Here is a 24858-nt window from a genome sequence, read left to right on the forward strand (position 1 = left end):
CTCAACTCCGAGCTAGGGACTGACTGGCTGAAAAGGGTCTGGGCTATTAACAAGGAGCGGCCCTGCTGGGCCCGAGCAGGAGAACGGTCTGGGGTTCCGGGTGCCGCTCCTCAGGAAAGACCTGGACAACCTGGAGACGGGCCAGAGGAGAGCAACAAAACCGAACGAAGCTTTAGAAAACCCGACCTATGAGGAACGGTTACAAAAACTAGACGTGTTTAGTCTTGAGAACAGACGCCTCAGGGGGGACCTGATGCCAGTCTTCAGCTCTTTGAAGGGCTGTTATAAAGCGGACAGTGACCAAAGAGGACGGAGGTCAGATATTAGGAAACCTCTCTCGTTCTAAGGGGAGGTCAGATCTGGAAAGGCGCCGCTGGAGGGTTTTAAGGCAGGCCGGACAAACCCCCTCAGGCATGGTCTAGCTTTACGTGGTCCCACCTCAGTGCAGGGGGCTGGACTTGACGACTTCTCAAGACCCCTCCAGCCCGACATTTCTCTGATTCCAAGATGCATTACAAATTAGCGTCGGCCAGGGGCAGATCTCTGCCCACCATTTAAAGCCAGAAGAGACCATTATGGTCGCCCAGAGGGTAGGAGCCAGACAGCCCCTTCTGTTAACTCCCTCATCCCACTCTGAAACTTCCCACTAAGCAGAATGGCCGAGCTTTATACAATGTGGAACCGGGGCCAAATCCATTCTAATCTGTTGGACTCACCCTTTCATCCACCCCAGCCAGCCCTTCCACCTCTGTCACAACAATTACGCGTGACTTTGCTGAGAATGAACTGGGTCTGTTTGTGCACTGATGTCATTTTCTCCTGCTCTGGACAGGTTCAGCAAACAGGGCTTCAGAATGCACTGAAAGAACTGGCAGCTTCCACTCCCCAGTTCTAGAAAAGCAACTTTGATAAAACTCTTTCTAACGCAGAGTCATGTTAGCACCCTTCCGCCTTTCAATGCGTATTAAGGAGAGGCGCGACGTGTGTGTGTGTCAGAGAGAGACACACACAGACAGACAGACAGGGATCAGGGCCCCTTGCATTCTGGGTGTTGCACAGCCTGACTCGGTCTGGGGTCCCTGTCGTGCCGGACACCGCACCAATCCGCCCCTCCTTCCCCCTGACCAAGACTGGGGCCTGTTTCACTGGGAGCTGCACAGGCCCCTGACTGAGATCGGGGACCCTGTCATGCCAGGCACCCTACACACACACACACACCCCAACTACAATCAGGGTCCCCATTTTTTTCCACACACTCTCCCCTGTGGGTCAAGATTTCCCAGTGACTAGTGTTTGGGGGACTTAGTTTGAGAGAAGGACACTGCTCAGCTTCCACAGAGTGAAACCGCGCCCGGCACGTTACATTCCGTGTGCAATTTCGGAAGCAAGTGGCGTGTTGTGCCCCCAGACCGACACGGAAAGGACACCGCTCGGCCGGCGGCTCCGAACAGACTACGTTTAGCCTCCGATTTGCACAGCGAGGCTAGTGCCGAGTAATAGGCTTACCCGCCCTAATCTGCCAATGTACGAGTTTCTGCTAACGAGGAAGTTAAATTTACACCTACGCTGGTGACTTTGCGATAGATCTGGGCGGCATTCTGGCACTCGGAGTAGGGGTACTCGGAAGTGGCCATTTCCAGCATGCACATCCCGAAAGCATAAACGTCCACCGACTCGTCGTAATGCTCTTCATACATCTCCGGGGCCATGAACTCGGGGGTGCCTGCGGAGGGAAAGAGACGTCTTTCAAAAGCTTCTCTGATCCACAAGCCTCTACTCAGGCAAGACAAAGCGCCGCAGCGCATCCCACGCATCAAACTCCTCCTGGACACTGCTCTTCTTGAATTCCAGCTCCCGGTCAGCAGGAACAAAAGAGGTGCCACGAGTAAGTCAAGATACCGCCTTGCTGACAGCTTCGGGGGGTCTCTCTACACGGCATGCGGAGACATACACAAGCTAAGCTTTGAACTAGCTGAGTGCCACAGACGCTGCAATTCAAAGCCTGGCCCAGCCAAACTTGGCTGCAAGAACACAGGCTCGTTGCTGCAATTTGCCGGTGATGCGTGAGGATTTTATTTTGGCGAGCTGCAGCGTGAGCGGAGGAGAACAGCCAGGAAGGTCGCTAAGTAATTCGGGACGATTCGGAAAAGGACACCTGAGATCGGATGTGACGGGGGGGGGATACACTGCGGGGTTCGCGGCGGTTGAATGCCATCAGGCTGTTTTAATACGGCTAACAGTAGATGCGTACATCTAGGAACAAAGAACGTCCGCCACACAGATAGCGATTTAGAAAGGAGGTCAGTGTGGTTATCCCCATTTTATAGAGGGGGAAACTGAGGCAGGGAGTGGGGAAATTATCCCCCCCTCCCATGCCAAGTCACCCCGGGCTGGCTGCTTGAGCAGGGACTGCGCTGTTGACGTACCGATGACGCTCTTGGCGAACGACGTGCGCATCAAGGTGGCCAGGCCCAGGTCGCCGATCTTCACCGAACCCGTGGGGCCCGTGATGAAGATGTTGTCGCATTTCAAGTCCCGGTGGATGATGGGCGGGGTCCGGGTGTGGAGGAACTGCAGCCCTTTCAAGATCTGTCGGCACCAGCTCCTCAGGACCTTCGGCTTCATGACTTTGAATCGCTTTAAGTACCTGGGCAGCGGGAGAACCATGGACTGATCAGAAAGGAGGAGAGGCTTTACCAACGTAGGGCGATGCCTAGCAGCCTGCTGAGACAAGTCAGTGCGGTAACACCTGCTATCGGTCTGGGAAAAGAGCTGCAGGCCTCACTGTGCGAGACGCTGGGAAAACCCACCTGTGCGCCAAGACAAAGCCCCTCCTTTACGCCAACGCGTCGACCCTTCCCAAACCAAAACCCCCATCCCATGCCTGGTAATAACCGTTGGGTACCTGGGTTTGACGCCCTAGGGGGTCTCTCTGCAAGCAGGCGTCGGCTCACTCACTGTCTACACTTCAGAGTCATTAAGGAATAATGCTAAAACCATCGACGCTGCCGACTCTGGCTCAGGAAGGCTGACACCGAAGGACACAGAGGCCATGTCTACACCACAAAATTAAGTCGACCTAACTCATGCCGGCCTAGAGCCGCCGCAGTAATGACATCACTTGTGCGTGTCGACACTGGGCTCCTCGTGTCGGCGGTGTGCGTCCTCACCAGAGCGCTTCTCTCGATCCAACTGTCCGCGTGGGGCATCGGTGGATGGCTCCTGAAAGCCGGCAACAGTTGATGTACGCAACACAACGTTTACACTGACCCCGCGTCAACCTAACTCCATCAACCTTGACTTCGCCGCTCACAGGCAAGTTATGTCAGCAGGAGTGAAATTTTACTGTAGACACTTACGGAGTTAGGCCGACATAAGCTGCCTTGCTTAGATCTAACTCTGCAGTGCAGACCAGGCCAGACGCCGGCAGGGTTTTAAAAGACCAGACTGAAGTAAGACTCATGGCAGATGAAATTTTCAACGTCGGTAAGCAACAGAAAAAACCATCCCAACCATCCATAAAAATTAAGGGGTCTAAATCGGCTGTTGCTGCTCACGAAAGAGATCTTGGCGTCACTGTGGCTAGTTCTCTGAGAACATCCACCCATGTGCAGCGGCAGCCAACGTAGCTAACAGACCGGTAGGAAAGGGCTGGAGAATAAACCAGAGACGTCATAACGCCACTGGATACATCCACGGCATGGCCACACCTGGAACACTGCACACTTCTGGCCGCCCCATCTCAGAAACAACAGATTAGAATTAGAAAGGGTCCAGACAAGGGCAACAAAAGGGATTTGGGGCGTGGAACAGCCGCCATATGAGGAGAGATACAAAGACTGGGACTTTTCAGTTAGAGAAGAGGCGACTGAGGGGGGTAGGACAGAGGTCTGTAAAATCCTGACTGGTCTGGAGAAGGTGTCTGCGGCAGTTTTCTTTACCCCTGCGCAGAACACAAGACCCAGGGGCAACCATATTCCAACTCAGCGAGCCTGCAGCACGTCTGACCGGGGCGGGGGGAGGGGACAGACACACTTACGTCTTTAAGGTGCCAGACGTCATCAGCTCGGTGACCAACACGATGCATTTCTTCCCCTTCACTGTGGACTCCCAGGAATCGTAAAACCGGACGATGTTCGGATGCTGTAGGCCTTTTAGCATCTCTGCTTCTTCCTTAAACCGCTGCTGTTCGGCTTTGGTTAGCTTCCTGTCCTGGAACAGGGGGAACAAAACAGATTCACTCTCGTTACTCCCCACAGTCACAGCTGAATCCCTGGTTAGCTGTCACATTGCAGCCGCACCTCGGCGCAGAGCCGCAGAGGTATTCAGACGTTTGGCTCCAGGAGCTCGATCTATCTGAGTCAGCGGCGGCGAGGCGACGTGGGGAACACATTTCAACTGGGCTCTTCACTCAGCCAGGCAAAGGTCTAAGACACTTCGACGGCTGGGAGCTGAAGCTAGACACATTCAGACTGGGGAGACGACGTAAATATTTAACCCCGTGGGATCCACACTGGAAGGAGATTGCCCAGGGTGCTAGTGGAGTCTCCAGCACCAGCAATTTTTAAATCAAGATGGGATTTTGTTTTTGAAAAAGGGCTTATTTGGGGGCAGTTCTAAAGGCTGCGTTATCCAGGAGGTCAGATTAGACAACCACAGTGGTCCCTCTGGCCTAGGGCTCTAGTCATCTGTCCCTTTGGGTCTACAAATCGACGAAACCCTAGGCTGAGTTTCTTCTACCCTGGAAAGTTTATCAGTGTAGCTGTGTGGGCGAGGGGGGTGGGGGGTACTGATATCCCTGTACCAGCAGAAGCCCTAACGCATAGACAGTTATCCTGGCAGAGTTATGGGACTAGCTAGACTGGGAGAGTGAAAACGTTACAGCTTTTTAGTGCGGACAAGGCTTCAGGGAATACGTTTTGCCACCGTAGGCGACGAACTCGGCTCTTTAAGGCAGGGGGACCACATCTACCTACACGTAAAGTGCCCAGAAAATCACAACCAGGGTTATGCTTTTTAGGCAACAGTTTTAGGGTCATAAAATAGATTCATAGCACCTAGTCTACCCTCTAGGCAGGCCACAGGACTTCCCTGAATTAACTCCCGGTTGGACTAGGGGATTTTTTCCTAAAAGATCTGCTCAGCTTGATTTTCAACTGTCCAGGAACGGCGAATCCCCCACAGCCCGTGGTTAGCTGTTCCAATGATTAATTCTCTCCGCCCCCCCCCCACCCCCCCGTTAAAACACACGCCTTATTTCTAGCCTGATTTGTTTAGCTGCAACTTCCAGCCACCTGACTCGGGTGGACCTTTGTCGGCTGCGCTGAAGGGCTCCCTGTCAAATGTCTTTTCCCAGTGATGTATGTCTAGACTGTGACCAAGTCTTTTCAAGAGATCAAAGGACACTTTTAAAACAAAACAGGGTGTGTGTTGGCGTTGCCAATTCTGACTTAATGGCCGTGACAAATCGGGGGTCTTCTGGACAACGTTTACGGAGCGCTTCAACCTCAGCAGCTGGGTTGAGTTCTCTCCGTTTGGCAATTCACTCTCAGAGGTTATGGTCTGCATGCCCCCGCGCACTCACAGAATCAGGAAAAAATGGCGGGAGAAAGTGAATAAAGAAATGGAATTTTCTCCTTCCCGTCACACAAGGACCAGGGGTCACCCAATGAAATGAACAGGCAGCAGGTTTAAAACGAACAGAAGGAAGAACTTCTTCCCCCAACACACAGTCAGCCTGGGGAACTCGCTGCCGGGGGGTGTCGTGAAGGCCAAAAGTCCAACTTCAAAAAAAGTTCAAAAAAGAATTAGGCTGGTCCATGGAGGGGAGGTCCACCAACGGCTACTAGCCCTAAACCTGCGCGGGCTGGCTGAGGATGCAAGGATGGATGATCTTGCGCGATTGCGCTGTCCTTTTCCTCTGGGGCGCCTGGCACTGGCCACTGGGCTTTAGTCTGGCCATTCTTATGTTCTTGTGTGTGTGCGGGTATCTGTGTGTACATGCAGCCCCATCCTCTGTGTATGCTGGTGCATCTGTGTGTGTACGCAGCCCATATCCGCCGTGTGTGTGTGTATCTGCAGCCCCTGTCCGTGTGTCTGTGTAGCCCATATCCGCTCTCTCTGTGTGTGGGCGGGGGGGTGTAGCCCGTATCCTCTCTGTCTCTGTGTGTGTGTCTGTGTAGCCCGTATCTGCTCTGTCTCTGCGTGTGCGGGGGGTGTAGCCCATATCTGCTCTGTTTCGGGGGCGGGGGGTAGCCCGTATCCTCTCTGTCTCTGCGTGTGTGGGGGGTGTAGCCCATATCTGCTCTGTCTGTGTGGTGGGGGGGTAGCCCATATCCTCTCCGTCTGTGTGTGTACACCAATATCCCGTGGCTGGCTGTGTGTCTGTGTAGCCCGTATCTGCTCTGTCTCTGCGTGTGTGGCGGGGGGTGTAGCCCATATCTGCTCTGTTTCGGGGGCGGGGGGTAGCCCGTATCCTCTCCGTCTCTGTGTGTACACTGATATCCCGTGGCTGGCTGTGTGTGGGCAGACCAGACCCTCTGTGTCACAGGCCAGAGCCAAACTCTCGGCTTGCACACACCGGGCGGGGCCGGGAGCCGCTCCCAGTGACTGGGACACCCCGGGAGTTCACCCCAAACCTTTTCCTCCCAACAGGCAATGACACCAGCGCGGTTCCGTCCGTGTTAACCAGCTGTTCCCTCTCCGCTCTGCCTGCTCAATAGCCACCCTGGCAGCCCACTTCTGCCATTCAACAGCTGTGAAACGTGCGGGGATTAAAGGCCAGGGCTTCACCGGAGCAGGCTAGAAAGGAGCCTTATTGGATTAAGGGACAAAGGGATCGGAGCGGTGAACGCCTGAGGCTTCCTTGTGAGAACACCAGGGAACCCTTTTATCATCGTTCCAAACCAGGTCTGCGACGGAGCATCCAGGAGCTTCAACCTCACTGCTGGGTTTGGAAATGCAGCCTCAGACCATGAGGCGGGGCGGCGGGGCCCAGTGGCTGCGAGAGCCCCTGGACACAGCCTGACCGTCTGAAACGGCGCTCGCTCGATGACTGGTCGCTACTCTCCAGGAGAGCCCTGTACTCGGCTCCAGGTCGGGCAGGAAAACAGCCAGACCCCCTTGGGCTCAGGCTCTCCCCAGCCTGGCCATGGGCTCAGGCTCGGGTCAGGAAGTGACTCGACTCTCTCGGGATCAGGTTGGATCCTAAAGGACAGACATGGAAACTCGGGTCCCTTTGCGCTGCCTCCCCTGCTACCCTGCACACGCAGGAGCTTTTCCACCTACATGGAAATTCATCGATTTCAGGGCCACAAGGGACAACTGTGACCTCCTGTATCAGCCGGGCCCGAGAACTCATTCCCCAGGGAGCTAGAGCCGAGCTTTTCGAAAAACTTCCCAGCTGGATCTGAACGTTGCCAGTGGCGGCGAATCCACCCAGCCCTCGGGAAGCTGTTCCAAGCCTTCATTCAACTTCATGCCACATTTCCAGTAGGCATTTGTCCAGCTTCAGCTCCCAGCCCTTGGAGCCGGATTAGACGTCTCTGCCAGGCCGGAGAGCCCTTATCAACTCATTCCTGCTCCGCACCCAGGTACTTATCGGAAGGACTCAAGCCAGACGGACCGAATTCCTGGCGTCCCTCACGCTCAGGCCCCGTCTCTAATCCTTCACTCGCTCTCGCGGCTCTTCTCTGACCCCTCTCTAATTGTCAACATCCTTTTTGAACTGCGGACACCAGAACCAGACCCAGAATTCCAGCAGCGGAGCCCTGGCCAGCCCTTCCCAAGGCAGAAATCAGGACGCCCAGGCACTGGGCTGAGGTTTCTGCTACCTGCGCCCCTTTTTGTGTTGCTGCCTCGTGGCCAGTACAGCAGGCCCAGAACTGGCCTGACGGCTTTCCAGGAAGTTTGTTTCAATCTCTAACCCAGTTTCTGGGGGTAGCTCACATTCCGAGTTTCCACTTGCGGGTGGCTTTACAAAGGCCCAGCCCTTCCAACATAACCTCTTACTCTTTCATAAGCCAAAACAAACAGTCATCTAAGTGGCACTTAGCTCTGGGGATAGCTGGGAGCTCTGAAAGGAGGGAGGCTTGCTGATGAAAAGAGGCAGGCGTGTGGGACCAGATCACCTTCCCTGCTACACTTTAAAAGGGTTGATTTTCATTCCCCAAGGCCAAATATCACTTTAGCAATAGCTAAAAAAGACCAATTAATCTTTGTGCTGCTACCAACTGGATACTCGCTCCCCATCCATGCAGGGCTACGGGGACTTGTTTAAGGAGCACTTTGGATCCCAACCTCTGTCAAAGCAGCACAAATGTCAACAAAGGACCTGGCTGAAACAATGAGAAGTAGCTAAGTAACAGAGAAGAAGTTTTGGTTTGTTTGAGTTGAGTTTTGTGAGAGCTGAAGCACTGCCAGAGACATACTGAAGAGTTTCAAACACAGGAAATCCTTGCTGGAATCCCCTGGGCCTGCCTGCTTGGCCAGCCCCCTCCTCCAAGGCCTCTGAGCCCTCATGCAGCCTCCTCAACTCTCCGCGCATGCTCCCCCCCCCATGCCCCCATCACCCCATCACCCACCAACTCACCCCCCACCCATCCACCGCCCCCAAGACCTTCTGGGCCACTCACGGCATGTCCTCCTCCCACCAGCTCAGCACACAGCACACTCTCCCCCCCTCTCCCAGGTCAGTGGGGCTGGCTTCCCAATCCCAGCTCACTCGCCCCCCCTGCCACGCACCCCCCCACCCCACTCCAGGTCTGGCCTGGTTGCCCCTCTGTTGTCCAGGCCAAATCTCAGCAACTGGTGTTGTGATCCATCTGGCCAGGGCCTTCTGCAAGTGCAACAACTGCAGACTTGTTAATCTGGGCCTGGCCAGGGGCTACAACCCACTGAGCCAACCTCCCTCTGGTCTACTTTCTGCCTTTGCCACAGACTTCCTGTGCAACCTTGGTCAAGTCACTTTTCCCCCTCCATGACTCAGTTCCCCGCCCCCCACCCCATAGAATGAAACACATCTTCTCTAGCCGCCCCGCCCAGCCCGAGAAAGCCTCAAAGCTGGGAGGTGGGGAGCTCGGAGAAAAAAGCCAGTGCGAGCAGCGTTGGACCATCTCTGGGCCTGGCTCTGCCGTTATCTCACTGGATGACGACCCAGCACCGACAGATGGGGCCACCCGGCAAAGCTGTTTCTACGCACTGGGCCACACACGCGAAGGCGGCCAGCCAGGGAGTTTGGGGCCGCGGCGGGGTGGTGGGCTTCGGGCCAAGGGTTGCCAATTTTGGTTGGACGTAGTCCTGGAGATTTCATCACGTGACATAATCTTTAATTTCTGGAGACTCCAGGCCAATCCTGGAGGGCTGGCAACCTTATTCATGCCATAAAGTGAGCTGCCGAGGGGCACGGGAAGGAGTTCCCACGTCCAGCCTGACAGTCAGACACGGGGTCGGGCTCCATAACATTCTGCTTGCAAACCCTCCGGCTCAGGGCCCCCGTTAGCACCCCCGTCGTGCTGGCACGGGGGGGAGGGTATTGATTGGCCGGCCGGATCAATGACTGCGGGAACAGAACAGGAGGTTCTTGTTTATACAGCTACCCCTGCTGCGAGCTGACGTGCCCCTGCCCCCGAGCTCTCTGGGCTGGCAGAGTCCAAGACCGGATACAAGCCACCGAACTGCCCTGAATTCATCCCTGGCTGAACGCGGCTGCATGAGGAGTGGAAAATTCTGACCAGGCTCAGCAGCTCAAACTCCCTGCACAGAAGATTAAACTAATTATTATGTCTGTGGTAACTATTGTGCCTCCCACTGAGGGGGAAAAAACCCACAACCAGCAACACACTGGCTTTGAATCAGAACCGCTCAGATGCTCAATGTTCCCCAGGAAACAAAGAGGATTTTCATTGGCAAAGGTCTGACTTGCTCTAAAATAGCACATTTCCCGCCCCTCCAGCTTTCCCCACCGATCTGTGCTTCGGTTCACCCACTGTCGCATTATTGTAGGTGCTCCAGCCCCAGAGAAGGAGGCAGAGACGACCAGTCCTTTGGGGGGTGAGGTCTAGTGGACAGGCCAGCTATGGAGAACAGACCCAGCTCCTGCAGGGGATAAAAACCCATACGCAATAAGGCTGCAGCTGGGAGCTGTGCGGAAAAGATACCAACAGTTCTAGGTGTCAGAGACCTTATTCTAGATTATGATGTTACAGTTACTCACAATACGGTGGCGCTGAATGACCTCGACTGAGATCAGGGCCCCGTCGTGCCGGGCGCTGCCCAGACACACAGCGAGAGACAGGCCCTGCCCCAGCTGAGATCAGGGCCCCGTCGCGCCGGGCGCTGCCCAGACACACAGACAGAGACAGGCCCTGCCCCAGCTGAGATCAGGGCCCCGTCGCGCCGGGCGCTGCCCAGACACACAGACAGAGACAGACCCTAACCCAGCTGAGATCAGGGCCCCATCGCGCCGGGCGCTGCCCAGACACACAGACAGAGACAGGCCCTGCCCCAGCTGAGATCAGGGCCCCATCGCGCCGGGCGCTGCCCAGACACACAGACAGAGACAGGCCCTGCCCCAGCTGAGATCAGGGCCCCATCGTGCCGGGCGCTGCCCAGACACATGGCGAGAGACAGGCCCTGCCCCAGCTGAGATCAGGGCCCCGTCGTGCCGGGTGCTGCCCAGACACACAGCGAGAGACAGGCCCTGCCCCAGCTGAGATCAGGGCCCCGTCGTGCCGGGCGCTGCCCAGACACACAGACAGAGACAGGCCCTGCCCCAGCTGAGATCAGGGCCCCGTCGCGCTGGGCGCTGCCCAGACACACAGCGAGAGACAGGCCCTGCCCCAGCTGAGATCAGGGCCCCGTCGTGCCGGTGTGCTGCCCAGACACACAGCGAGAGACAGGCCCTGCCCCAGCTGAGATCAGGGCCCCGTCGTGCCGGGCGCTGCCCAGACACACAGACAGAGACAGGCCCTGCCCCAGCTGAGATCAGGGCCCCGTCGCGCCGGGCGCTGCCCAGACACACAGCGAGAGACAGGCCCTGCCCCAGCTGAGATCAGGGCCCCGTCGCGCCGGGCGCTGCCCAGACACACAGACAGAGACAGGCCCTGCCCCAGCTGAGATCAGGGCCCCGTCACGCCGGGCGCTGCCCAGACACACAGACAGAGACAGGCCCTGCCCCAGCTGAGATCAGGGCCCCGTCGTGCCGGGCGCTGCCCAGACACACAGCGAGAGACAGGCCCTGCCCCAGCTGAGATCAGGGCCCCGTTGTGCCGGGCGCTGGGCTGCGAGTTCAATCCTTGAGGGGGCCACTTAGGGATCTGGGGCTAAAATCAGTACTTGGTGCTGCTAGTGAGGGACTCGCTGACCTTTCAAGGTCCCTTCCAGCTCTAGGAGATAGATAGGGCCTTGGTATGGGAGATGAGGGACCTGGGGGGACACACAGAGCCCTTGGCATAGGGGGAGATTGGGGGGGGGGGGGAGAGGGAGTCTCCGCACTGGAGCAGGATGGGAGGCTGGCATCCAAAGAACTTTGTGGGGGGAATGGAGGGTGTGTACAGTGAGCTCGGTGACGAGTGCGACCCCACGGTTTTATTTATTAGGTGTATTACGGTAGCACCTAGGAACCCGAGTGGTGGCCCAGAAGCCCATTGTGCTAGGTGCTGTACATCATTATTGCTATTTATTAGGTGTATTACAGTAGCACCTATCAGGCCCCCCCCCACAGACCAAGACCCCACTGCGCCAGGCGCTGTACAAAGACAGAACAAAAAAGTGGTCCCTGCCCCACAGAGCTTCCCATTCAAATAAAAAGAAAACAGGTGAAGACAGACACAGAGACAGACAGACACAAGGAAACAAGGATCCAATCCCCGGCAGCGTGATGGGCAGGGCTGAGCCTGGCCAGGTGATCACTGGAAGAGCCGACAGCAGGAGTACCAGGAACCTCACCACGGGGGGGCTGCAGCCACACCCGCCTCATACATCTGCCGGCCTCAAGCGTCCACAAACCCCCAAGGCAAAAATTCACAAGATTGGCTTAAACGTCAGGCAACCACAGAAACGCAGGGCTGGAAGGGACCTCGAGAGGTCAGCTGAGGCAGACCCGAGGAAACCCGTACCATCCCTCATGGGGGTCTGTCCAACCTAAAACAATGACAAGGATCTCACCAGATTTCAAGTGTCAGGGAGAGAAGGGGTTATTGGCCTTCTGACTTCTGAGCCTTTATGGGTCATGATTCAAAGCTTTTCCCTGCTAGAAACTTCCTTCCTTTTTTTTTTTTTTTTTTTTTTTTAAAGAAAGCTGAGACTCTCACATCACATGAATCCAGGTGCTGGGGCTTTAAGGACTAGAAATGTACCATAGACCAGCAGGCAGATACGTTAGCTGAGGTTAAAACCCATTTCACAGTCCTCAGGGCTGGCTTTACTCTCACAAGACAAAGTCATTCCGAACACTTTCAGCAAGCTGGTGGGGGCACATGACATAGCTTCTCCGCCCCCACTTCCCTCAGGGCCTGCCTCAGCCCAGTGGGGTGCAGTGATTCCCAGGTTCTGCAGCCATCCCTACAAAAGGCGAGAGTCTGGCAGTCGAGTGAGGTTCCATTTTTAAAAAGCGAGCGTGAGCAGAGATTTTTAATAATCATAATAAAAGAAAAAAAGTTATAGGCTCTTACAGATGCCAAAGCCAGAAGGGAGCACGGTCACTGAGTCGGACGCCAGCTGTAGGACTCCCCCCAAATAAAGTTACACAGCACGTTTTACCTGCAGCGCTCAAAGCATTTCACCATCTCGACTTGCCACGAGCCCCGTGCGAGGCAGGGCAGCGCTAGACAGATGGGCAAACTGAAGGCGGAGAGGCTAAATGATGTGACCACGCAAGAAGTTTATGGTGAACCAGAGAATCAAACCCGGGTCTCCCAAGTCTTAGAGGAGGAGGATTATATTCCTAGCCTATGCGTGTAAGAAGATTCAAGGAGGGTCGCTCTGTCTGCCTAGAATGTCTGTTGAGTCAGGGTGAAGCGATGCAAACAGATACAAGCAGGTTCAATCATCCCTGAGAGTCACAGGCCACCATAATTCCTAGGGCAGATCTGGATTTAAAAACCGGCAGCCTGTTACCCAGGCCAGGAATAGATCAGCGTATCAGAGGTAACTCAACCAAGCATCCCCCATTACTCTGCAGCTAATTTGCACGCAACAGTTTTCATTGGCAACTGCACAGATGGCAGATTACTTCTCCCAGCTGCTACAGGTTTTACAGCCCAGGCTTTCACCTCGTTTTTACATAATCCCAGGACTCCAGAAGCTGGAGATTTAAGAGAAAACACACCAATTACTGCACAGAATGAGATCTGCTGTACTAACCTGAAGTTCACACCAGGCCACCTCAACCCACGTCTCTGTGTCGAGCCCTTTGAAGACAGTTTTAAAGGCCCCTCGGCCCAACTCAATATCGAATTTCAGGAAGCGGCCGCTGGGCGAGGTGGCCACCGCTTTCATCTCTGCCTCCTCTTCAATCTCCTTCTTGGTCTTCTCCTTGGAGGCCTCCGAAATCGCCTTGGAACCCAGCTCATTCCTGACCTCCTGCCCCAGCACGCTGGCAGAGAGCTGGTCCACTCGGCGACCGCACGCGGCCAGCTGCTCCCGCTCATCCCTGGGAGACGGCTCAGTGGCTCTGTCCTCCTCCATGATCTCCACGCTCTTGCGGAAGAACCGCTTCCGTTCCGTGGTGCCCCCAGAGGCCAGGGCGCCGGCGGGTTCCATGATCAAAGCAGCTTCGATGGTCGGGATCCTTCCCTCCAGAGAAACTCCATCAGGTTTTTCCGGATCTTCCGTGCCGGCCGGCTCGCCGGAATCTGTAGCCATTGGTACCTTTCACCTGTGTCCTCCCTCCTCACACCCGGCAGGATGTTACTAGGACTTACTTCCTCTCAGAGCATCCCCATAGCAACCTGAAAGGAGACGGGGGGAGCAAGAATAGGATCGTTTCAGAAGGTAAATCACGAAACAGCCGCCAGACGTGCAAAATCTCTGGGGGCTTCTTCCCCTCCCACCCCCCCCAGCCCCCAGCCAGCGAAGGAACGAACCGGGGAGTCGCTCGGCAATAGTAACCCAGCTCCCTGACCGAGACCGAGATGAAGGCCATCACTGTGCTGTACGCAGCGCTCCCCAACCCCCTTCCCCCCCCCCCGACAGAGACCGCAGCCCCCTCATGGTTCCAGACACTGTACAGGGTCACCCAATCGATACCAAGGTCTTTTGTTCCATGGGGCACCATACAGGGCCTTGTGGCACCGGACAAGCCCTGACAGAGATGGGAGCCCCTCTGTGCCAGATGCCGTACAAACCCATAGCAAGAGATGGCCCAGGCCCAGAAAAACAAACAAAAGGTGGGAGGGGAAACTGAGGCAAAGGCGGAAGGTGGTATGCCCTGTGCATCAGCGGTGGAGCCAGGAAGAGAAACTCCCAGTTCCTTATAACTCAGTAAACGTCTCTTCCCTCTGGATTTGCCAAAATGCGCTGGCTCAGACATGCCGGCCTCTTAGCTTGTAAGTTCTCGTGGCCAAGGGGCTGTATTTATTTTCTGTCTTGAGCACATTATGGATCCTTAATTAATAATTTCTAACCAAGCCCAGTGAAACCTGGGTTTCCAGCCAAGAGGAAAGCACAGCCACTGCAATACGCAAGGGTCTGGATGCGGTTTTGGACGTTTGAATTTTTAAAGCGCTCCCACGCACACGTAAATTTGGCTGCTCAATGAAAGTGCATTTAATCACTGAGAACGCCGGACCAAGGAAATGTGAAACGGAGAGATGAATTAATGGACTCCACTCTGATCTCTACGGATACCACTGCTGCGTCAAGCTAGTGAGCAGCGCGTTACGACAACAACGCCCCGTCGGGAACACTAGGCTCAGTTCTGGGGGCTGCCTTTTTGAAAGGATCCCAGAGCTGGGGATAGAACCCATGAGTCTCGGTTCCCAGCCCCACCCTGCTCAAACGTGCTCTAACCACTAGACACCACCCCCTTCCCAGAGCCAAGGATAAAACCCAGGAGTCCTGGCTCCCAGCCCCACCCCCGCTCTAACCACCAGCCCCCACTCCCCTCCCAGAGCCAAGGATAAAACCCAGGAGTCCTGGCTCCCAAGTAAGAGAAATAAGTTCCCTGGCTCATGTTACACATGAGATCAGACTAAAGATCTAATGATTCCTCAAGGTCTTAAAATCTGTGAATCTACTTAGCTGCCACGTGCCCCAGAAGCCACCACTTGCACTCTGGAGCCAAGTGATCCACTGGGGGGTGGTTTTTGCAGCTACGATTCACTTCTGAAATGTCCCAGGACAGGGCACACGCTGACCAGATGCTGGCGACGTAGGAAAGGGCGGGAGGCACTACACCCCAACCGCTGAGCGCGGCACAGGCACCGACAGCACCGAGAAGCCGGGCACGGAGGCCCCTGCTGCACCAATTCCGCTATGTACACGGTGTGAAATTAAGAAAGAGGAAGCGTAGGACTGAAGATCAGGGAAGTCGGCTACCAGCAAGAGCTGGTTTGACGGTGGGAAAGTGCTCTCAGGGGACACTTAAGACTACTCAGATTGCAAAGTTTCATTCTGTGTTCATATAGCCTCTAGCCTAACAGGGCCCGCCAGGGGTTACTGCAATCCTTACTCTGTTACCGTACCACAAAAGTCAGCTTAATATGCCTTCCAGAATTCGTTACTGCCCCTCATAAGGGCTCTGAATAGTCTCCACAGCCATGCAAGTGTCCGGTCTCTTTTCTGAACCTGGCTAAGTTCTCAGCCTCATCACTTTCCTGTGGCAAGGAGTTCCACAGGCATTTGCTGCGTGGAAGAAGTCTTTTAGCCACCTTTCATGTCTCTTCTGGTGTTAGGACACAAGGGGAGCAGAAGCTCTATGCCTACCTTCCATATCCCAGTCATAATTTCATCTCCTTTTATCATGCTCCTTCCTATTCATAGACGAGAAGGCCAGAAGGAAAACCTGTCACCATCTAGTCTGATCTCCTGTACAACACAGGCCTCTGAACTTCCCCAGACTAATTCATGCTTGAACTACAGTAGATCTTTCAGAAAAACACCCCATCTTGAATTTACTATTGCCACCATGACCCTTGGAAAATCGTCCCAGTGGTTAATTACCCTCCCTGGTAAAAATTCATGTAGTAATGGCCAGCCCCCGGGCCAAAGAGCTTACAACCTGAACTGGAGAACCAGTCTGAATTCAATCAGGCGGAATTTCTGTGAAGACAAGTGCAAAGTACTACAAAGTAAATCCCCGACGCTCAGGCAGCGGTACTGCAGGAAAGGACCCGGGGCTTTCACTGGGTCATAAATTGAACTCGTGTTAACAGCGTGATGCAAACAAGACGAATGTCATCCTGGGATGTACGAAAAGGAGAGTCACACGGAAGCCACGGGAAGAAACTGTCCCGCTCTACTCAGGCCTCGGCTGGAGTCCAGTGTCCAGTTTTGGGCACTGCACCTTAAGAGAGATGGGAACGAATTGGAGAGTCCAGAGGCGAGCAACAAAAATAATCAGCGGCTTAGAAAAGATGAGGCCAGGTAGAGAGCGCCGGGCGCACTCGGCCCAGAGAGGCGAGGCGCAGAGGGCACAGAGCGCCGGGCGCGCTCGGCCCGGAGAGGCGAGGCGCAGAGGGCACAGAGCGCCGGGCGCGCTCGGCCCGGAGAGGCGAGGCGCAGAGGGCAGAGAGCGCCGGGCGCGCTCGGCCCGGAGAGGCGAGGCGCAGAGGGCACAGAGCGCGCTGGCGCGCTGCCCGGAGAGGCGAGGTGCAGAGGGCACAGAGCGCGCCGGCGCGCTGCCCGGAGAGGCGAGGCGCAGAGGGCACAGAGCACCAGGCTCACGCGGCCCGAGAGGCGAGGGCAGAGGGCACGGAGTGCGCTCAGCCCGAGAGGCGAGGCGCAGAGGGCACAGAGCGCCAGGCGCGCTGCCCGGAGAGGCGAGACGCAGAGGGCACAGAGCGCCGGCGCGCTCGGCCCGGAGAGGCGAGGCACAGAGGGCACAGAGCGCCAGGCGCGCGGCCCGAGAGGCGAGCGCAGAGGGCACAGAGCGCCAGGCGCGCTGCCCGGAGAGGCGAGGCGCAGAGGGCACAGAGCGCGCGGCGCTCGGCCCGGAGAGGCGAGCGCAGAGGGCACAGAGCGCCGGGCGCGCTCGGCCCGGAGAGGCGAGGAGCAGAGGGCACAGAGCGCGCCGCGCGCGCTCGGCCCGGAGAGGCGAGGCGCAGGGGGCAGAGAGCACCAGGCGCGCTGCCCGAGAGGCGAGCGCAGAGGGCACAGAGCGCCGGCGCGCTGCCCGAGAGGCGAGACGCAGAGGGCACAGAGCGCGCCGGGCGCGCTCGGCCCGGAGAGGCGAGGCGCAGAGGGCACAGAGCGCCGGGCGCGCTCGGCCCGGAGAGGCGAGGCGCAGAGGGCAGAGAGCGCCGGGCGCGCTCGGCCCGGAGAGGCGAGACACAGAGGGCACAGAGCGCCGGGCGCGCTGCCCGGAGAGGCGAGGCGCAGAGGCACAGAGCGCCAGGCTCACGCGGCCCGAGAGCCGAGGCGCAGAGGCACAGAGCGCCAGCCTCACGCGGCCCGAGAGGCGAGGCGCAGAGGGCACAGAGCGCCGGGCGCGCTGCCCGGAGAGGCGAGGCGCAGAGGGCACAGAGCGCGCCGGCGCGCTGCCCGGAGAGGCGAGGCGCAGAGGCACAGAGCGCGGGCGCTCGGCCCGGAGAGGCGAGGCGCAGAGGGCACAGAGTGCGCCGGGTGCGCTCGGCCCGGAGAGGCGAGGCGCAGAGGGCACAGAGCGCGCCGGGTGCGCTCGGCCCGGAGAGGCGAGGCGCAGAGGGCACAGAGCGCGCCGGGCGCGCTCGGCCCGGAGAGGCGTGGCGCAGAGGAGGGACACGATATGGATCTTCAAAGATGCAGAATAAGAAAGGGGACAGCGATCAGAGTGCCCCATTTCCACGGCATTGTTTGCAGGCGGGAAGATGGACTAAGGGACCAAACTAGGGTTTTTCATCATCTTCTATTTCTTTACAATCTGCAGCCAGCTCCACCCTCCTCTGCCTCAGGCCTCTTCTCTGCTGGGAAAATGCATCATGTTAGCAATCGGGGAACTGCAGGGTGCTGAGGACCAGCCGGCCTTTCTTTAAACATGGCTGCCCCCTAGGAACCCTGGCAGTGCAGGCTGGCAGGGACCTCGAGAGGTCAGCTGGCCAGTCCCCTGCACTGAGGCAGGACTAAGTGTTATCTAGCCTGGCCCTGACAGGGGTTTGTCCAACCTGCTCTTAACAACCTGCAGCGATGGAGGTTCCACCACCTCCGTAGGGAATTTGTTCCTGTGTTTAGCTCCCCTGACAGTCAGGAAGTTTTTCCTAATGTCCAACCTAAGCCTCCCTTGCTGCTATTTAAACCCATTGCTTCTTGTCCTGTCCTCAGCGGATAAGGAGAACAATTTATCACGCTCCTCTTTAAAACCACCTTCTATGTACTTAAAAACTGTCAACATGTCCCCCCCTCAGCCGTCTCTTCTCCAGATTAAACAATATCCCTCCCCCCCTTTTTTTTTAATCTGACCAGTCGGAGGTCATGTTTTCTAGACTCTCCTCCGGCCTGTCCCCAGCGTGTGCTCCCAAAGCAGGGTGCTCACAGCCGGACACAGCACTGCAGCTGAGGTCTCATCAGTGCTGAGTAGAGTGAAGAATTACATCGCGTGTCTTGCTTACAACACTCTTGCTAAAACAACCCAGAATGATGTTCGCTTTTTTTTTTTTTGGCAACAGTATTATATAGTTGACTTATATTTAGCTTGTGGTCCACTATAACCCCCAGATCCTTTTCCACCGTACTCCTTCCTGGGCAGTCATTTCCCATTTTGTGTGTGTGCGAAGGCTTGTTCCTTCCTAAGTGGAGTACTTTGCACTTCTCCATATTGAATTTCATCCTACTTACTTCCGACCATTTCTGCAGTTTGTCAAGATCATTTTGAATTCTAACCCTGTCCTGCAAAGCACTTGCCACCCCTCCCAGTTCGGTATCGTCCGCACACTTTATCAGCGTACTCTCTCCGCCGTTATCCAAATCACACATGAAGATATTGAACAGAACCGGACCCAGGACGGATTTCCCTTGCCCACATTAAAGACAAAAGCCCTGGTACCTCACAGGGGGCTTTTTCTACTTCAGTGGATTTGCTCACACACCAACAGACTGAAAACGAGGAAATACGTCCAACGGGGAACTACGGAACCATGCAATGAAACAGAAGAGCACAAATTCCACAAAAGGGCTTGACTTCAAAGGGCCACCCCATTCCACCGGTGGCAACAACAACAAAATTCCAGCCGGGTGGTTTTCAACTTGTATTTTATTATTCACATGAAAGTAGTCCAGCTGAGATCAGGGTCTCACTGGGCCAGGAACTGGGCCAACACATAAGAAGATTATCAACTCTTCAGAGCAGGGCACATTTGTACAGCTTCTCACACATCAGGGACCCTGGCTTCACTGGCCTTATGCCCCTACTGCAATATAATTGTTCACCGAGTCATAGATTATAAAGCCAGACATGACCACTGGGATCCCCTGCTTGGACCAGAATTCACGCCTGGTTGAAGCAGAGCAGACCTTTGAGAAAAAAAACCACCCCATCTTCCTTCAAAACTGGCCGGTGATGGAGAACCCAGCACAGCCTTTGGTAAGGTGTTCTAGGCATCAATTCCCCGCCCTGTTAAAAATGTGAACCTTAAACTACGTCACAACCTCATCTTTCCTCTCTTAGCTCAATCCTCATACACAGAGTAGAGACCAAAAATAAATATACCCGGGATATCACCTTCCTGAGGGAGGAGAAGATACACCACAGCACAGAGAGACAAGTGATCCAGAAAGCGCACCAGCCCACTTCATCTGGCTAGAAAGAGCCAAGATCTGCTAATGATGTGGGAAGGGAGGCGAGGGGGGAGACAACAACAACACAGGATTCATAGATGTTAAGACCACAATGCACTGCTACGATCATCTACTCCGACCTCACCTATAACTAAACTTGACAGAATTCCTGGTTTTTTTATTTGACGGATATCATGGGTGTTCATTTTAAGCATTTTTTTCCCTATATTTATCAATTTAAATTTTCACAGTTGCTGGAAATTAATGGGGGAGGGGCCAGACAATAATTATTTAATGACAGTAGATGTTGAAATTCAAAAAGTCAACACTTGACAGCCATTAGAATGCAAACTGTCAACAACACCCGTCAAAATACATCAAGTAAATATCCTTAAATCAAAGTTCTCAAGCAGCGTTTGTCTTACTTTGCCTATCGGTACATTTCGATTCCCAGCTTCCTGGGTGTGCGTGTGGCCAGAGAAATCGATGGCTAAAAACACTTCCAGATAAAAATCTAAGCCTTCCAAGACAACATATAGCATAGGCCATAGCAACTCATCCAGATCAGAGTGGGGTTCTCGTGCTCTGAGAAAAGCCGTGTGATCTATTGGGTAGGGGACAGGATCGGAGACTGCTACACCCAACCCAGGAGTACAGTACGGTGCTGGAGCCACTTCGCACCAGATATAGACTCCCATCTGGGAACAAAGATTGCAGGCCGTACTGGCGGGATGGGGGACTCTCCCCTGGGAAGCCGTGACTCTGAAAAAGACTTGGGGGTCATGGTGGAGAATCAGCAGAACATGAGCTCCCAATGCGACACTGGGGCCGAAAAGGAAAATGTGATCCTGGGATGTATAAACAGGGGAATCTCGAGTAGCAACAGGGAGGTTCTATGACCTCTGGATTTGGCCCTGGTGCGAATCCTGTGTCCAGTTCCGGTGTCCACGATTCAAGAAGGATGTTGGCAAATTGGGGAGGGTTCAGAGAAGAGTCGTGAAGATGATTCAAGAGGGAGACTCCAGGAACTGAATCTATTTAGTTTAACCAAGAGAAGACCCGACTGCAGTCTGAGTACCTCCACAGGGAAGAAATATTTAATAACGGGCTCTTCAATCTAGCACGCAAAGGTCTAACACAATCCAATGGCTGGAAGTTGAAGCTACACAAAGTCAGACTGGAGAGAAGGTGTGCATTGTTAACAGCGAGGGGACTTCACCATTGGAACAGATTACCAAGGCTAACGGGAGAAGATATACTCAAGTAGAACACTGCATTCCACACACACACACACACACGGCACACCACCTCACAAGACCACCCTGCAGACAGGAACATCTGAAATATACTGAATGGAAAAGCAAAGCAAGTGAAAGCCATTCTAGCAAACACTAGGCACAGGAACAAATACGTGGGGGCAGGAGAGAACACCACAAAAATGCAGGGAAGAAATTCTAATTACTCTGCACAGCGCTTCGAAATGCAACACGTTGTTACCAACCACCATGGCAAAACGGAACAGCCGACAGGGAAAATGGGTTATCTGCCAAGGCCAACAATAAAAGACGGGGTTGAAAAAAGAACTAGCTGAGTTCGGGAAGATAGGTCCATCAATGGCTATTAGCCAAGATGGTCAGGGATGCAACCCCATGCTCTGAGTATCCCGAGCTTCTGAGCCAGAAGCTGGGAATGGGTGAGAGGGGATGGATCACTCGATGATTGCCATGTTCTGCTCATTCCCTCTGGCCATTGTCGGAAGACAGGACACTGGGCTAGATGGACCATTGTCTGACCCAGTCTGGCCGTTCTTGTGGTGCTGAAACGATACACGAACAGGTGTTGGCACAAACCGCATCCTCAACTGCTTGGCCTTCAAGCCAAACCAAGCTGAACTGACCTCTCTCAGCGGTAAGTCCCTCAGTTCAAAGACAAACAATCGCCGTTTGGATTTTACCAAATTGGTCCTAGTCTTGCTTTGTCACTATTAATCCAAATATTCAGGAATCACAAGCATGTGTTACACACAAGAAAACAACACCAGTCCTTTAAAAATCTGTCCTATCCTACAGCAATGAGTAAGTCCTCACAGTCAATATACCACATACCTCCATCAGTTAGATCCAAAGGACAAACTCAAGATAAGATGACTGATGGGATTTTTTTTTAAGCCATGCTCTAGTTCAAAAGGAATTATTATGGGGAAGTTCTCTGGCCTGTGTTATACAGGTGAGATGAGATGATCTTGGAACCAAGGAATCTACAAATTTACAAAGAGGTCACCACTCAGAAGCAAAACAGTGACGAATCCAAGAATTCACATTGCAAATGAAAGTGCTGACTGATCCGACTTTGTGTTTAAAGAGCTAGCCCCAGACCCCTGAATCCTTTCCACGGCTGTACAATCAAAAGCCACGGAATGCATCAGCACAACAGGGTTTTGACTAGGAGCTGTCATTTCTGGCAAAGTTAAAAGGTTCTTACAGACTAAGCCATTTCCTTTCACTTTAAACAAACATTTCAGCCTGGATAAAGGCAGAGAGACATCGGCGCGCATTTGTTTCAACACCGCTCCTCAAAATGAGGTGCTTTTTGTAAGACAGAAACACATCGTGCGGGCACGTTTCTCAAATATGAACAGCAACATTCACCAGTACTTGGGGGGACATTTCTCCACATAGGGGAAGTGGGGTCGAGATGTACTTTTTGTACACAGGTTGGGAATTGAAGCTAGACAAATTCTGACTGGGAACAAGCCGCTAATTTTGAACAATTAGAGGAATTAACCATTAGACCAATTTAACAAGGGGCATAGTGGAGTCTTCATCACTGACAATTTTTAAATCATGATGGGATGCTTTTCTCAGAGATCTGCTCTTGTTTAGCCAGAAATTCATTCAAGGGAGTTCTCTGTCCTGGGTTACACAGGAGGTCTGGTGTGGGTGGTTATACCTGCGTAAAGACACCTTACACTGGTCTCCCTCACTCCATTTCTTGCATAGGAAGAAGCTACACCCTCTCAGTATACTTAGGTATAGTTCAAGCAGGGTAAGGTGCATGTGTAAAAAAGACCTTATACATGCAGGAAGTTGTATTCAGTCCCAGCTGGGGGATGGGGGGGAGGAGGGAGAGATGAAGCACAGAGAGATTAAGTGATTTGGCCAAAATAACAGAGCTCATCAGTAGCAGAAAGAGAACCCAGGTGTCCTGGCTCCCAGTGCTACTGACCTAAACACTGTACCATTGTGATGATGAATTTGTACAGGGGCACTGCCTGGGGGCCCTAAGCATGGATCCAGATCCCATCTTGCTGAGCACTGTACAAGCATATCATGAAAAGATCTAAACAACACTTTCCCCCACCTCCAAGTTAGGGACAGGACCCAGGAGTCCTGGCTCCCACCTCCCCCGTGCTCTAACCCATTAGAACGCACACCCACCCCAGAGCCAGGCATAGAACCCAGAAGTCCTGACTCCCAGCCTCTACCTTGCCGCTCTAACCGTTAAAACCCACTCCCTTCACAGAGCCAGGGTAGAACCCAGGAGGCCAGGTCCTCTGCTCTAATTGACTAGATACCCACCCCAGAGTTAGGGATGGAACTCAGGTGTCACGGCTCCCTGACCTCCACCTCAAACCCACTGGACCCACTCCCCTCCCAGAGCCAGGAGTAGAACCCAGGGGTCCCGACTCCCCACAACACTACTAAATCCCACCCAAATTCTGAACCTTCCCTTCTTTAACAACAAGACTGAATCAATTTTCTGCAAAGGTTTTTTTCTCTTCTTTAGAAAACATGCCATGACCCAAATGATTCCCTCCCCCCCCCCCCGGCAAAATATAAAAAAGTTCACAAAGGACTTGGTCAAATCCTTCCTCTTAATTCCCCTTTACGTCCCCACGAGTATAATTACCAGTAACGCGACCATCACATTGGAAACCTCACCTTGCCAGCCCTTTCCAAGGGAACTTACCCGACGCTCCTCCCCCAGTCAACTCTGCCTGCTAGGAGATACAGGGGCTGTTTTCTGGACAGTCCAAAGCACCCCCACAGAACAACAAAAAAGGCTGACTAGCAATTTCCCCTCCTCCTTTTCGAGATGTCTGAGCTTGTGATTAACAGAGCACTGACACAGCCAGCTACATGCAATGCAAATAACTTCTGCTTTCACTTTGAGGTCGAGCCATGTCTCGAGCAACATATCGCTCACCATCGCTAGGTAGAGCAGGGGTCCAGAAGAGCCCACTGATCCTCTAGTGAGCCTGACTTCCTGTACAGCACAAGCCATGTTCACCCTGTCCCCGCGTCCTGTACCCGATCCCCATGGGAAACTACCGCTACAGATGGAAATGCAGGGAAAGAGGACGGTTGCTCCAGGCACCAGAGCGTCGAATACCCGGTCCAACTCCCTGCTCAGCCACAGCCTTCCCACCTAACTCCAGGCGAGCGGGTAAAGCCAGAGCCGCCTGCAGGTTTTGTACTGGTGTAACTATTAGACACAATGGTCCCAGGTCCCTGCCTGGGGCTGTGAACTGCTACCGTAAGGCACCTAATATAAAACATACAACGCCCAGCACAGTGGGGTCCTGGTCGATCCCTGGGGTGCTGAGCTGCCACCATAATACATCTAATATATAAAATACAGCACCCAGCACAATAGAGTCCTGGTCCAGGACTTGGGCTCTCAGGCCCTACCATAATACACCTAATATATAGCTTACAGTAGCTAGCACAATGGGGTCTTGGGCCAGGACTGGGGCGCTGAGCTGCTACCGTAATACACCTAATATAGAATGTACAGCACCCAACACAACGGGGTCCTGGTCCATGACTGGGGCTCTCAGTTACTACCATAATATATCTAATATATATAGCACACACTACCCGTCTCTGGGACCCTGATGTGCTACCATAATATACCTAATATATCATGGACAGGGACCAACAAAATGGA

General features: G+C 54.2%; 1 protein-coding gene across 14 annotated transcripts in view; it reads right to left on the reverse strand.

Moving 5' to 3' along the window:
* The window catches only part of WNK3 (WNK lysine deficient protein kinase 3), a 61541-nt gene that overhangs the window by 32647 nt on the left and 4036 nt on the right, over window positions 1-24858 (reverse strand). For 12 of the 14 annotated variants that reach the window (XR_005590583.1, XM_039510338.1, XM_039510337.1 and 9 more), the window contains 4 exons: window positions 13363-13949; window positions 4040-4212; window positions 2427-2647; window positions 1566-1723 (listed from right to left, as the gene is read on the reverse strand). Coding sequence is in view for 13 of the 14 variants with exons in the window: in XM_039510338.1 (XP_039366272.1) it covers window positions 1566-1723; window positions 2427-2647; window positions 4040-4212; window positions 13363-13863 (1053 nt within the window). In the remaining variant the exon portion in view is untranslated. Of the gene's footprint in view, window positions 1-1565; window positions 1724-2426; window positions 2648-4039; window positions 4213-13362; window positions 13950-23849; window positions 23960-24858 lie in introns of those variants that run through there. The other 2 variants (XM_039510341.1, XM_039510336.1) reach the window with 2 other exon arrangements.

This window comes from Mauremys reevesii, linkage group 22 (genome assembly GCF_016161935.1).
Source record: "Mauremys reevesii isolate NIE-2019 linkage group 22, ASM1616193v1, whole genome shotgun sequence".
NCBI lineage: Eukaryota > Metazoa > Chordata > Testudines > Geoemydidae > Mauremys > Mauremys reevesii.